Below are 15,549 nucleotides of genomic sequence, written 5' to 3'. Positions count from 1 at the left end.
AAAACTACCTTCATTTTTTTGTTCATACTCATCTATTTCTAATCTCAATGCACAATAAATGAGCCAACAGCTTTGAAGAAACATCATTAAGATGAAACAAGTAAACATTTTACATTCCATCTTCTCTTTTTTATAATAGCATTTCGAACTTTTATTTCCAGTCACTCGTTCCTGTCTCCATATAAAGAGATTCAGTCACTTCTCAGTGCTTCAAAGCTGATCTCTTTCCTACTTTTTTCAGTCATAAGCAAGAAGTTACTCCATCTTACAAGAAACACTAGTAATTTGGTTCCTCTTCTCCACCATCTTCTGCTTCAGCCTCAGTTGAAAGAGTCAATGACTAATACAAAATTGCAAAGACAAGACTACAGCAATTAGCAAGATGTCAACATTTCTCACAGTTTCACAGTGCTCCTGCTTTAAAAGAGACGGATCAAAAAAACCCCATCAAATCTGGGAATTTGTAACAATTTGCTGGATTGTTAAAGGTCAAAAGCATTTTCACATATTTAAATACGTCAGTGGCCTTCAGCTTGGGTGTAACAAAATGGCAGCATGTACCCCCGGGTGCAGTTGGATCATACTTAAAAGCAACTTGTAAAATTTAATATTTTTTTACTGTGAAATAAATATTGTTATTAGGAAAACTTTTTAAAACTTCCTATCTCTACATAAACTGTAGTGATGTGGTTAACTGTCTTGACCTTTTCCTGCTACAAGTAATTAGGATTTTTATTTCTGTGCTTTTGTTATTTTTTATATTATATTTTTGAAACATTTCAGAAAATTCCTTCTTCTGAGATTTGAGTACCTGTTATCAGGCTCCCTGTAAAGCCTGACCTTGCTTCTAGATACAGTGTATTTTCTCTTTCTGTCCTATTTCCAGAAGGAGTTCGCTATTCAGACAAGCTCTTCTTTGGCTCTGCTTGCTCAATTAGCAGTGCAGTGAGACTGCACTCCTAAGCTTTTAAAAGGTGATTCTTGAAAAAGGACCAGCTCACTTGTATCCCTAAACCATCTGGATCAGATTCCCCATGGACACTGCTAGCTAGCTGCCTGAAAAGTTTTGAGTCTGCACTCTTGAAGTCCAGGCAGGCAAGTCTGATGACCTTTTATCCCTCATTACACCAAAAGTATGGAACTGAACTATTTCATGACCACTTCTCCCACAGGATCTTCCCTATTCTCAAACAACAGATCCAGGAGGGCTCCTTTCCTATTCAGATCACCAAGCACACGTGACAGAAATTTATCTTCAACATGCTTCAGGAATTTCCAGCCTTACTTGTGTCAGTATGATCTTCCCAGTTTATGACTGAGGAGCTGAAATCTCCCACAAGCACAAGAGCAACTGATCCAGAAATTTCTCCTTATTGCCTACTGCCTTATTCTGCCTTACTGCTCATCTGTGTAACTGTCCTGAATGAGTGACTGTAGACACCCTCAACAACATTTGCATTGCTATTCACACCTTAATCCTCACCAAGAGGCTCTCTACCATGTCATCTCTTACAACAAGGCTGCACAGTCTAATCCCTCCCTTAAGTACAGTGCAGCACCTCCACCTCCCCCATCCCAACTATCCCTCTTGACCAGCCAATGGCTTCATCCCAGTACTCCATTTGTTTGTTTTTAATTACACAAGATCATAGTATCATAGTATCGTGCAAGTCGGAAGGGACCTGAGAGATCATCGAGTCCAACTCCTGGGATTCGAGCCCTCTGTGTAGCAAAGCGGCACTTCTACTACTTGTGCCACAGGGGGGATTCGAACCCGGGCCTCCAGTGTTGCAAGCGGCACTTCTACCACCGTGTGCCACCGGGGGCAAGATGTTACAAAACAAAACAAAACAAAACAAACAAAAACTCAAGAAACAAAAAATAGCACCTTAAACCTGAAAGTTCCTCCAAATACAGTTTTTTCTATTATAAATTAATCACATATGAAAACATAAAATTACACCCGCAAAAACACTGAAATAACAACACAGGAGCCAGATAATACCTTTGTTTTTCTACAGTTGTTAAAAATTCTGAAGTCAGTTTTCAGACCACTTCCAAAAAAACCCCACATTTCCACATTTTGATGTTGAATTAAATGCATAAAACTTTGTTTGTTTGTTTGTTTTCACAGTTAGTCCTGTCTATTTAAGTCTCCCTGGAAATGCATAGCTGACCTACCTGTAGACTCAAGTACAAGGTTGGAAAACATCTCATCACCATCTTTTACAAACAGTAGTTTAAAATACTCACCAGTTTGCCACCAGTGGTCCAAGACAGGTACCTTGAAGACTTTTTTTGACCATTCTAGTGTATCCACATCACAGTGCTCACCAGCTACAAACATCATCCTGAACCTTTAAATAATAGTAAAGAAAAATATATTCACCTTGATCTGGACAGGAAAGAAACGCAGAAATTAATTCAGTAAATTAAACATTTGTGGTCTGTGTCCCAGATAAGAGAAAAGGGGAAGGGAGGTCTCTTTGTATACTCCATCCCACTGAGTAACAATTAAAATCCTGCAATACTAATTAATGCAATCTGATGCATTGTGTAAAAGCAGCTCTATTTTCAGAATTCAGTGATCTTGGCAGGCCAGTGAAAACCAACTGTAAATGGAAGCAAGGAATATTTAAATAATTTATACACAAATCTAGATAGATACCCATCAGGCAAAACAAAAACACAAAATACAAAAAAAAAAAAAAAAAAAAAAAATGAGATACCAGAGGAAATAGTGAAGAAATAAACAGAAGTAATACGAAATACCTGTAGCATAACTCTTAGCTTTAAGTGCTTAACAACGTTCCATTTAAACAGATCTTAATGTTTTGTGAGTTACCTTTTTTTATATGCCTTTGGAAGTGAGTTTGGTAGAGAAACAACAGCAGCTAAAAACCTTTTCCCATATGGACAGAGACCATCTACATATAAATAAAAAAATAAATCATGTAATCCTACAGGATAACAATGATCTCAGAACAATGGTACTGGAATTCAATCTATTTGGCTGTATACTCTGATGCAACTTTGGCAGAAAATAAATGCAACACCTGGCAATCAAGACGGATACGGAGCATTTTCACACCACTGAATTAGGCAGTGCTACACACCTGGGCAATAACCCCTTCCCAGTTCTAATCATCACCTTTTATCAGATTTTGTCCGCACTGCTGTCCTTCAGTAAGCACTACAAACTGATTTCATGCTTTGTTTAGTATGATAAGGTCCTCTGTCAACTGTAGCTTTCTTAAATATAACTATTACTGCACAGAATTGGGCCATTACAGTACAACACTGCACGCTCCTCTGCTCTGGGCTGAGCCAACCCAGGGACCTCAGCTGTTCCTCATACACCTTGTCCTCCAGACCCTTCACCACCTTTGCAGCCCTCCTCTGGGCACTAACAGCTTTATGTCACTATATTGTGGTATTCTAAACTGCACGTGGTGCTAAAGGTGCACCTAGAAATTAGAATTCAGCATTCTCAAAGCTGAAAATAATTTTTGGAACAGGTACAGAGTAAACAGGTGGATTAACAGGAAGCTTTTAACTTGTCAAGCTTGAAAGTCAAACCCCTGCTGCTGTGTCAGACTGAACAGCTAACACCTCAGAAGGAGATTGTCTACTTGTCATATCCTCATACTGGACAGGGCAGAAAGCAAGTTCTTTCTGAAGCAAATCTGAGGTCTTAGTACTACAGTTTTACATGACACAGCATATGTCCACCTCTAGGATTGATATATATATAGACCGTGTCTAAGAATATAGATGTCTGGTCACAATAGGGGGTGGTCTTTTCCTTGATGTCCGATCCATACTGTGCAGGTGAACTGAAGGACACTTACACATTGAGAAAGCAGAAGTATTTAAACTGACTTCATGGAAGTCTGACATGGTGGTAGTCAAAATTCCTGCTGAAAGGAACTGTCTTTCAATCTTTTTATTAAATGCAGAAAGTGAAACTGGAAGATATTCTGGAACTTCAAACCATTTACAGACAAATACAGACAAAACCTTATAGCAAATGTGTAAGCAAGCAGGATTCACATCAAGGAAGCATTGTGTTTGCTGTACTCGTAAATCTACATCATTTTGGTGAACTGCCTTCTGAGCACATCTGAGCATTAGAGGATAATGGTTTAATGAGTGTGTCCCCAATTAGAATCCTGAATGTATTTCCTTTGAAAGCACAAGCTACAGCTGATAATTACAGTTAATAGCTAACTGGGAGTTGCAACAGTTAAAAGTTTATGATAGCAGAGAACAAAATACTGAATAAATAAAGCCTACAAATACTTTATGAAAAGCTTTTTAAGACTCATGTTTAAATGCAGGACACTTCTGCGTATTGCTCAGTTTACATGGTATTGAATATTCTGTGATTAGGACTACTAGATACAGAATTTCAGCTCAGATGTAAAAATTTAACTTAGGAATATATTAACTTTGTAAAGTTCTAAAAACTCTGTTAAAAGCCATTGCTTTAAAAACAGAGCTAAGGATTGACCAAGAACTTGAATGATTTGTCTAAATAGTTGAGACGGCATGCTAACCTCTAAATCAGAACCAGATCTCCTCCTTTTGAACTCCCAGCTTAAATAATCAGGCCTGTTTCCACAGGCTCTAGAGCATTCCCATGTTTTGGAAAGACTTGGGACTAGCTCTTTGGACAACTTATCATACAAACCTATCAAAGAGAATGCAAGAGCAAAGTGCCGTAAGCCTAACAAAGCGTAAGAGCTACAAATTTATGTTCTCCTGTCAAACAGTATAACAAGAGAGATGGCAACAGTTATAAAACGTCCCACTGTGAACAATTTTTTAACAATCCACTTAAAACTTCAAAGCATGTCAATGCACCTATTATTGCAATCATCTATCACTGCAATGCAGTTAATGGGGCAGAAAGATCTTAAAACCTCTCTGTTAAGTAAATATGTCCCAAGTTGTCATTCTGAAAATCAAGATTTTAGGCCCTATTTGTCCAGTGGAGTGGATATGAAGTGCTACCTCATGCAGGGGACAGATGAGCACTAGCAGTCTTGCCACAATGTAAGTCATTCAAAACAGCATGCACATTTTGGTGTCACTCCAAGCACAAAAGAAACCACATATCAAAACGACCATCCCAAAGCAGGAGTGCTCAATGAGTAGTAATTTCAGCTACACTCTTTTGGATTAAAACATCGTAAAAGTGTTATTAAGTCTGGAACGCATACACAAGATTTTTGCGGCAAAGAAAATCTCTGCATCACGTTAAATAAATCTGTCTTTGCTGAAAGGGAAAAAAAAACAACAGTGAAGAAGGTTAATTTACACTTCTTAACAGAATCTGGAAATAAAGAATTCTGACTAATTCTTAAAGCCTCCGGAGACTGTAGACACTTAAATATGTAAAACATTTATATATTTTAATCATCTCACTTTTCTCCATTGGTGTCCTTGCCCATTCTCCTCCCCAACCATATTTTACCCTGTTCAGGAGGATTCAAGCACTTAATGTTTGGGTGACTGAGTCAGGGACACAGAATACAAAAGCAGCTCAGCTCCTTTTCCCAGTGCAGGGTGCTCCACAACAGCTGATCAAAATCTCAGCGAAACACTCCATAAGGAATAGCCATACGTGATCTACAGTAGCACAAAGTAGGTGGCAGCAAACAGCACTCAGTAATGTACTTCAATTGTCCTATATTCTGAGCTTTAATCACATCTCGAGCAGCGTGTGAGACATGAGTTTTGTGAGAATTTCTAACAGCTCTGAATTTGCTAATTTAATTTCCCATCCCCTTGCTCCTGTGTTTTGAGAGAGAAACTAGCAGTTGCTAATCAACTTTATATCCGCTGTTCCTGAACAGATTTTATGTAGTCAGTCTCACACTTCTTTCTTAAGTGAGCACATTAACATCTGGCATCACACAAACATGCTTCAGACTTCAGAATCTCTTGATATAAAAAAATGGCAGAACAATCACAATTAACCTAAAGCAAAGAAAGCCAAGTAGGCTATGGAACATAAGTTACAAGTCACTACTATTCATATTTTGATTTAATCTGTTGAACTGTTACCCAATTTCATGTATAGCTTTCAGCTGTCAATCACCTGGAAATCAGACCTAACCAAATCAAAGTAATCAAGTCAATTAAAAGATGGATTGTGATTCCAAATAGTGTTAATGGTTCAATGCTATGGAGTTACCTCATGAAGATATTAACTTGACTCCAAACGCCAACCAGAATACACCCAGGTACTTGCAGGTCATGGAATCTGGGCGTTTATTTTCAAACACCGCAGACTGCAGTATGATCAGATGGACTGCTTAGCAGCTCTGCGTGCTATCAAAAACCTGGTCTTTAAAGACGCCATAGAGATAAGTGGTTGAACGGGGCTTTTATCCCACAGCCCTGCAAATCAAAAATCTCTTTTGCTGATTAACATAACCCATGTTTAAGACATAAGTGATGTTTTGTCTCAAAGGCAAATGTTAATGTAAGATTCCAAAAGCCAATATGGAATTTGAAGAAAGTACGTGATAAGCTTTGGAAACAACACATATCTTAGCTGTCAGTGAAAGAAGATTTCAGCCATTTGCTGGACCCCTATTTCTGAAGAACTGCAGTTTTAATTTTAAAATAACACACACTCTAACTAGCTGGATGTTAATACTGAAATCATTATAGAATAGCCAGACTTATTTAAACAAACACCCTTTCCAATTCAGTAATCATAAAATCATACTCGAATGGAGAAATTCATCAACTAAGCACTGAATAGGAATGGCGAAAGTATCTTTTTACATCTGGGACAGCTGATATCAGCAAGAGGACACTTATTTGCCTGTAATTCTTTGGCAAGATAATTCAACAACCTACAGAGCAGGTTAGCAGATTTTCTACTCAATTATTACTCTAATTGTATGGACTGGCTTACTTTATTCACCACCTAAAGAACTGCTGAGGAATGGCAATTAAATTTTCTAGCATGTGTACCACCTTCTTACTGTGAAACATCACAGAAGAATAGGGCTTTAAGGTCTCAAAATAGCTTTATTCCTCATTTCATGGAAGGGAAACAATTGATGATAGCACTTAAAAGAGACGGAAGAAAACTTTCAGTGAGTACCTCCGGAATTCTTTGGACAACTGTGATAGAAGGTGTTCCCATGACTGAATACTGCCTAGCCCTCATCTGATGCTGAGCAAATGATTCAACTCCAAGATTAGACATCATCCAAAACCATATATTCTTACTGTTTGCTATATGATACTGAGCTTGATTTGTAGAATTACTGAGCAATCACAGGTACATGAAGTGAGTATGAGGAGCATTTTAGCCACATAATTTTAATAATGTATTTTAATCACAAAATTCTAAAACCTCTCAAATGGCAGCAGTTTAGTGGCTTAGACTGGGTATTCAAAATTAATAGAAGACTTTGACCTTAATCTCCCTGCACTTCAGCTTCCCATCTGCAAAACACAGCTAATACCACTCTCTTATCTCACAAGGGATTTGTAAGGATGAACTCAGTCACAATTCTGAAGCATGGAGGTAGCACAGCAATAAACACTTTAAAAAAACAGTATGAAATAGCAGAACATAACCATAATCAGAAACAAAATAATGGAAAGATACTGACTAGCTTCTGACTGAATGAACACTGAAGATCCTGTGCACTCAGTGAAGTGGAAGATGGTACAGGATCACGTAACCCAAGAATGCATTGCAGGGTGTAAGAACAGTGGAGTAAAATAGTAAAATTGAGCAAGAAATCTTAATTCACTAAGATTCTTAACCTCAGAGTCATCTTTTTAATGGTAATCAACGACATGTTTTTAATAGCCTGTCTCTCCTCCGAACTATCAAAAGAGATTCACAACCAAATGTGTACGCCTGATTTGCCAAGAATACATTTGAATTCTGCTATACAGAGGTGGATAAAGCCCCAGACATTGCTATTCTTAGCTTATCCGGTCTGTTTCTGTAAGAAACTGCTTCCAGTGTATCCTTAGTTCACCTTTTTAAAGAGTACTGCTTTCCCAGGGCTGCCTCGGGGTCCTGCTGACGGATTGCTCTAATTGCAGTTGGTGAAGTAAAGAAGGCAGCTACTTCATGCTCTGCTAGCACGCGGAAATAGGCACCAGCATCTGGTGTTCCCACAGGCTTCCCCTATGGAGAGAATAATTTGAAATGTCACAGGATAAAAATACTTCATAATTCCTTGACAGTTCAAGGCTTGAACATGTAACAGTAGAGGTAGCACAGCAACAGAACTAATTTCAAATAAGACTTTAAAGCTGAATTTGTTAAAAATAACAATGCAGTATGTGTATTCACTTGAAAAAATAAATTTCACAAGCTTTGGGTACAATCTCTTGAATGAGTACATGATATACCAGCTGCTACTGAGAAAGACAAGACGAACTGACGAGCAAATGAAAAGACTGCCCAAATAGCTGTTATTACACTGGCAGCAGAGGGAGTCATGTCTACATCTATCCTTCCTGTGAGACAGGTTGTTAAAACACTGAGTCTCACTGAAGAACATGTCTCTGGACACAGTGGCATTTCAGCTATATCCTCCATGCACATGTTATAACACCAACTTGTTGTCACCTAGAATTTTTCTCTTATTTCTGGAGAAATCCCCATTCAGCTGCTTACAACTGGCTTCTGGGCATCTTTGTGCTGCTGCTGCAAATGAAGACCAGAGAGAAGCCGAAGACTCCTTTACTGCATTAGTTTGATAACAGACTATGGTATGTATTTTGGGGGAATGAGTTAGGGCTTGGAAAACTAAACATTGTTTTTAGCTATAGGGCACAGTCAGAAAATCGTAAACAGAAGTAACTGGAAGTGACAAACTGTCCACTGGTAAAGAATATCAAAAAATAATAAAAATAGTTTTCTGTGGTGCTCCAAATATAAAGCATACAAACAACATAGGAGAGACATATGCTCTTCATACTGCAAAACCCAGTTTCGTCACTGCTTAATGCAAAAAGCCATCAACACAGAGCAAGCTTCACCACTAAAAACATCACAAACTTCACAGCAGTTCACCAGTCATAAAATAAATTTATACCTCCACACTCCTTGTGTAAATTCAATATGGAGTGCATCCTTAACAAGTGTCCTTCACATTCATGTATTTCATTACTTTCAAAAGCCGCAGGCCCAACTTTGGATTCTTAGCCAGCCACAGGCAGTACAGCCTTGACATCTGCCATCAACTTTCAAGAAACTAGATGTACTTTTTCATTGAAAAGAGCAGATTTGCAATAAGACAAACACAACAGATTGATAGGTCTAGTGAAAAAAGTAACACGCAAAACTCTAATTAATACCTCAATTTGCAAAGACGCAAAAAGAACACAGGCATGGGAATACTTTGAAGAATTTACTAAATCCAATACTTTTATCCCAGTAAGAAAGCACTAGTAACACAGTAAATGCTTTTACAGAAGTGTACACAAATCAAGTCTGTTACCCATCCCAACACTGAAAGCCACCCCCTCCTGTGATGCAGGCTCCCAGGAATTTGTCCTTTCCCCACTTCCAAATTCCCTCCCCATTGCAAACTCCCCCATGCTAGCCTGGCACTCAGCTGCAGGAGTGCTAAGAAGTCAGCTGCCAGATTTCAAGACTCCAGGATGACTGAGACTGGCTATACCCCACTGGCTTTTCTGCCCTACAGTGAACTACCACTAGTGAGAGCACTGCTGAGGAAGCAGAGGATGGTTAGAGAAGGAAAAAAGAAGGAAAAACCAGAAGATACAACCGAGCCTTCTTTTAAAGAGTAGAAGAGGTGATGAGAGGCAAACAGAGAATAAACAAAAGACAACCAGGGAATCATCAATAACAAAACCTTTGTTTTTCTAACAGCCTATCCGAGCTTCTATAAAAAGCATGCAAAAGAAAGTGATTATCTTACTGAAAAAATAACTCCTTTCTTCCTTTCACATTACAGTTTCCAAAGAAAAATCTATCATCAGATTTTTTTTTTTGTCCTCAAGCCTCCTCCTCACACACACCTTCACTTTCACATATTCATTCAAATGTTCACCAGCATTTGTTGAGGAACTCCCTTATTCAAGCTCATGTCATCTCCAAGTAACACTCAGTACACCTGCATATCTGCACCTATCTGCTCAGAAGTTCAACCTCGCATCACTAACACAACTGGTCTTAGACTGAAACATTCCAAACGTCCATAAACATCTTATTAACTAATTACGCAAACGAAGTAGTAACATCTGTAATGAACTTGGACAGGAAAAAAAACCACACAAAACTAACTGCTGGGTTACATGAGATTGGTTATTCCGCCAGTAATAACATAACCTGCGATTTTTAAGCAAGTGTAAACTTTCAAAGACCTTAAGAACTCAGTGTCTGGCCCCAAGTACACCCAACTGCCTCCTATGGGTTTGGCTGCAGGTGTTCAAGGCCAGGCATGCTATGGTGCGGCCATGTGACCTCCAATGAGAACTCTGGGAAAACAGTAGAGCTGTGAGCGGAGCTGTCAGCAACCTACCTTTCCTTCAGGGCAATTTGCACTCAGTCCCTCTCCCTTAATCCCTGCTTGAGCCTTGCTGCAGCCACTCCAAGGCCTGGGCTCGGGCCCAGACCTTGCAAGTTCTATCTGTCCTAGACCCTGACTTGAGGTTTGGTTTGGAAGTGCATTTCTCAACAAATAAAACAAGAACCTCATAAGGAAAGGAATAGAAAATTGCCCTGACGGTTGATAATTCCCAATAAGGAAACAAAACTGTCATTTAGGAAAAAAAATCTGGCCTGGCTATAAAATATTCTTACTGACTCTGCAGAAAAAGCTCTCCAGGGCCTTGGCAGCTGGTAACGGTTTCGCAAATGCATAAACAAAAATTGACATAGGCAAAACAAATCTGAGACACTGCAAATTAATTTCAGCGCATAAAAACCTACAAATAACACTGCCAGAGAGATTGCTCATTTATCATACAAAAATTGTAAGCACTGCAAGATGCCATGAGAGGCTTATTACCACATATAATTCTGATTTTTTTTAAAGTTAGCATTGTAAAAAATAAAGCACAGGGTAATTGAATTCGGAATATGGTGACGTATTGCTGAGTCAATTGAAGAGTGTTAGCAAATGAGACGCTTCCACTGGATTTGCTGGGATCAGTATTTGCATTGATACTGCAGATGAAAATTAAAACTTTGCTGTCAATAGTAATTGGCTGGCAGGAACCAAGATGACAGTAATCAAGAATAAGGCAGTCGGAAAGAGAGTGATCTGCCTCACCTGATTTAGAAAAAGAGAAGTGTAAGAGGCACTTCTTTTATCAGCTAGGAGTATTCACATAGAAAAGACTTTCTTTTAATAACCTACCAAGAGACTCTGAGAAAGATAGATAGGAATGTCTTTCTTTCTGGAAATGCCTAGTTTGAGCATGTAATTTATCAAATGTCTACCAACTGAGCAGTCGTCCTCAGGCAGAATGTGTTGATGGATAATGCACGATTATGAAAGAAGATTCATAGGCAGCAAGAATGATCAAGAGGATAAAAAGCTCTCCTGTGGAGAAAGTCAGAAGCCGTTGGGATGGATTACTTAAGGAAAAAAAGACACATAAGAGCAGAGTTATAATAAAGTACCCAACTCCACATCAATAACAGCTCAGCAATCCCCTTTCTGCCATACTCCTAACAACAAGGGGCTACTCAATTAAAGATAAATTTCAATTTATGAGGAGAAAATTCTCTCAGTGTAGTGAATATTATACATGGAACTCACTGCCACTAAAATCTGCTGACACCAGAGATATCAAGATTCAAAAGGAAACATTCTGAGCTATTTCTCCTGTTGCTACTGACCCCATTACCAAACCCCTAGTAAGGACCTGATACATTCTAAATTCATTCCACAAATATAGTCAGTGTGGGTGATGATAAAAAGATGACAGGAGTGGCAGAACTCCAGATACAGTGCTTTCTTCATAAGCTGATGATAACGGCTTATGAACTGTAGCAAAGTTGGATGCCCCAACATAGCTGAGAAACATGCTAAATGACAGTAAGTGCAATCCTGGGCCCCTCTGTTGCTGCTGCTGTGTAGGCCATAGATTTGTTGCAACAGCAGTGACTAGAAGGAGCCTCATGAGAGATGTGGGGAAGAGGTTCCCCAGGCACAGCTAAGTCCATCCTGCTACTGCTCTGTGTGGGGACTATAGCTCCCTCAGTCCCAGCCAACTGAAATCAAGTTTTTAATTGATTTCAGGGCTCCTTGACAGGTACGGGCAACATCCTCTTCCCTATCCTAATTCCAAGTCCACGAATCCACTCTAGGAAAGGCAAAAAGTTGCTTACAGCTTGGGATGCAAACCTCACAACCAACCTAAAGTGGGCTGAGAGGCTTCAAAGAGCTTCTTTATACCTACTATTTGTCATGCCTTAGAGAAAAGCAATCCAGGACAGATTAAAAAAAGGTACTTGCTGTATTCAAAGGAGTTCATTACTGTTCTCACATTCCTGACAATGGTTTTATGACAGGTAAAAATTGAAAGCATGTAGTTACCATAGCAATTATTGAAATAACATGTTGTCACTTACTATGTAATTTAAAAATAAACAAATCACTTTAAAAAGTCAGTCCAGTCCATATTCCACAGTGGTTGTCCTTGGGCAAACGTGCTCAGGCCTTTTTTCCTCCTTATCTGAATAACACTGCTGATACTCTCTAGCCCATAAGCTACCATTAGGCAGGACAAACTTTCACTACCTATTAATGAATATTCACCATTAAGGTAGTCTTCTGAACAGAAGAAACACTTTATGGTGTCCCTTTCCATAAATATAATTTTTCTCACTATGGGTACAATTATTTTTTTATTCCTATCTATCTTCAATCCTCAAAAAGAAGCCACTAACATTATGAATATAGTCTGAAAGCTCGATTGGTGGTATCTTAGAGAAAGAAAAATTCCAGATGCCCTATTACTGTTTCATAATGATCTAACCAAAAGCAAGACCACAGACAGAGATGCAAAGGTCAACTGGATACTAACTCTGCTTTTCCTTTAATATTTATTGTTAAAAGAATATGATTTTTACCCTTTTGATATTCCAAAATGAACACACTTTAAATTCAAAGGCAATGTTACAATTACAATAACCATTCCGATCCCCACACATTCACACAGTGATAAAACTCCACTGTAAATCATCACGTAAAACAGATAACTGAAAAACAACCTCAAAAACTTCATTTCTTCTTGCATTACTCCATATCTGCTAGAATGGAAACCTCTTTGTTGCAGTTATTCTCTTCCAGCAATGCATGCAAAAAAATTCATGTGGACCACTGTATCACTGGTCAAGAACAGATATTGTAAAACTATTTAAGTCTTAGCCTTATCTCTGGGAAAATGACATTTTACCCACATCGCGTTCCTCTTCTACTTAACCAGAGCATCAGTGACAAGTTAATCCCTTCAGAATAAAGAATTTAATTAACATGCATTAGATGCTTAAACATTAATTAGAGTATAATAATTTAATATTCAAGCTAATACAATATTTAATTCTATAAATGTGCATTTCTGCTACTAGACTAAGTTTTCATTCCTTGTTATTCAAAGTGTCAGAAAAGCCAGTCACAGTAGTTCCAAACCTTAAAATTCTACCAGACCTGTAGGGAACCACTGAAGCATTTTTTTTGCAATTAGACAATAGAATTCCTGTAAGAGAATAGAATATGAAAAAGAATAAAATCATTTCTTTTTTTTTTCCCCCTGAATTTTCTGTTTATCCAATGAAAGCCATTTTTAACTGGACCTCTGTTAAGTATCTGTAAAGAACCTGAAGACCCCAAAATTGCATCTCATAACAACGGAGCATCTGGAAATGAAATGAAGATGGAGATGAGGTATGTAAGGTAACCAACATTAGGCTAATTGTTCAAATCACAAAGTTAACCTAGAAAAGCATTTAATTCTTTCTTTCCCAAATACACATGTTATGTGTTCACTCAAAATATGCCACAAAAATTTATTAAAAAGCCAAGGAGCTTAAAAGAGAACATGAACTAAGTTTCTAAAAACAGAAACAAATATAACTAAGAATCATCTCCAGTAGTGGATGGAAGAGTTGAACATAACAAAACTGCAGTTGATTAAATCTACTTAGAAATCTAAGGAACACAAATACGTAATGAGGAAAATAAGAGATTAGTAGCTATGTAGGTATATTTATGAACACAAATATCTGCATATGAGAATGTAACTGCATGACACATACTGACATTACAAGGACCAGCTCCTAGAAGAGTATGCTGGCATTTCTCACACTCATACACACAGCCCATATATGTGTATATCATATACAAATAAGTAATCAATTTTCTAAGTCTTTAGTCAAAGCAGTCAACTGTTTACTATTTCACATACTGCAAAACTAGAAGCAATCCTAACTAGAATGCTATTGCACATCTTAAAAGTTATTGATCCACATAACAGCTGACCCAAGTATGTGCAGGCCTGTATTGTGCTGCACATAAAACACATCCCTCAAGGTTGTATTGTCCTGCATACACCCCTTGGCCACAGGACAAACTTGGTCAGATGCTTTTTATGTAGGAGTTTGTCTGCAGGCAGCTCCCACCTGGCAATGGCCACCAGAACGGCCTTGTCTTTATCTCATGGTGAAGCTGCACACATTCCCATATGAGCATATTTTTGCTTGACAGCAGCAGTAATGAGAAGAATTGTTTACTCTACAATGCTACACCATTAAAGCATCTAAAGGGACACGAGACTGTTTATCCACTTAGCTTCAATATGAAGTATTTTAATCAATACCAAATGTTTTTTTCTTACTAAGAGCAATAATGAATAATAGCACCAGTGCTGCTAGCATTTCCCACAAGCTGTTTGCTTGCCTCTGTCCTAACTTTTATCCAGAAGATCTATCCTTCTGCATAGAGAAAAGAAAGATTTCCAGCTTGTGTGGAGATGATCTATCAGAAATTCAACCTCATACACTGATCTATTCTTCCCAAGACAGAAATATTATCAGCTGAAAGTTCAGTACAAAATAGGTAGCATTTGTCTAGATTTTATTTTTGCTTCATGAATTTTGAACATAACATTAACCCTGATCACCTACACAAATCATTTAAGTTGCTGGGAAAGTAGATTCAAGACTGAGGGATGGCCTTTTAGTACTTAATTATAGCCTCCAGTAATCCACACATCCTTTGAAGCCTTCATTTCCAGAAAGTGAGACAAGGTCAAAATAAGTAACAGCTTCCTGCTTTAGGATACTGAACTCAGAAGATTTTACAGGGATGTTAAATAGGGTATGGATACAACAGAATTACCCATCACGCAGGAGAGGGAAAAAGAGGGAAAAATGGAATCTTGTGGGACTTCTGTGCACAACACAGATTGTTCTCCCTCACCTCTCCACCCCAGAAAAACACAGCTGAAAACTGAATAGGTCTGTATGCAAAGCTTTAACTCTACTTACTTTTTCAGAGCCAAAACTAGCTTCCCTTGCTC

General features: G+C 38.3%; 1 protein-coding gene across 4 annotated transcripts in view; it reads right to left on the bottom strand.

The window, feature by feature from the left end:
- ACSS3 (acyl-CoA synthetase short chain family member 3) overlaps nt 1–15,549 on the bottom strand; it is a 75,044-nt gene that overhangs the window by 31,988 nt on the left and 27,507 nt on the right. For all 4 annotated transcript variants that reach the window (XM_072345413.1, XM_072345422.1, XM_072345439.1 and 1 more), the window contains 2 exons: nt 8,022–8,173; nt 2,254–2,357 (listed from right to left, as the gene is read on the bottom strand). In XM_072345413.1, coding sequence (XP_072201514.1) covers nt 2,254–2,357; nt 8,022–8,173 — 256 coding nt within the window. The remainder of the gene's footprint in view (nt 1–2,253; nt 2,358–8,021; nt 8,174–15,549) is intronic.

This window comes from Excalfactoria chinensis, chromosome 1, assembly GCF_039878825.1.
Source record: "Excalfactoria chinensis isolate bCotChi1 chromosome 1, bCotChi1.hap2, whole genome shotgun sequence".
In the NCBI taxonomy this organism is placed as follows: Eukaryota; Metazoa; Chordata; class Aves; order Galliformes; family Phasianidae; genus Excalfactoria; species Excalfactoria chinensis.
The sequence above is the reverse complement of the archived record's forward strand: the minus strand, read 5'-3'. Positions and strand labels throughout refer to the sequence as shown.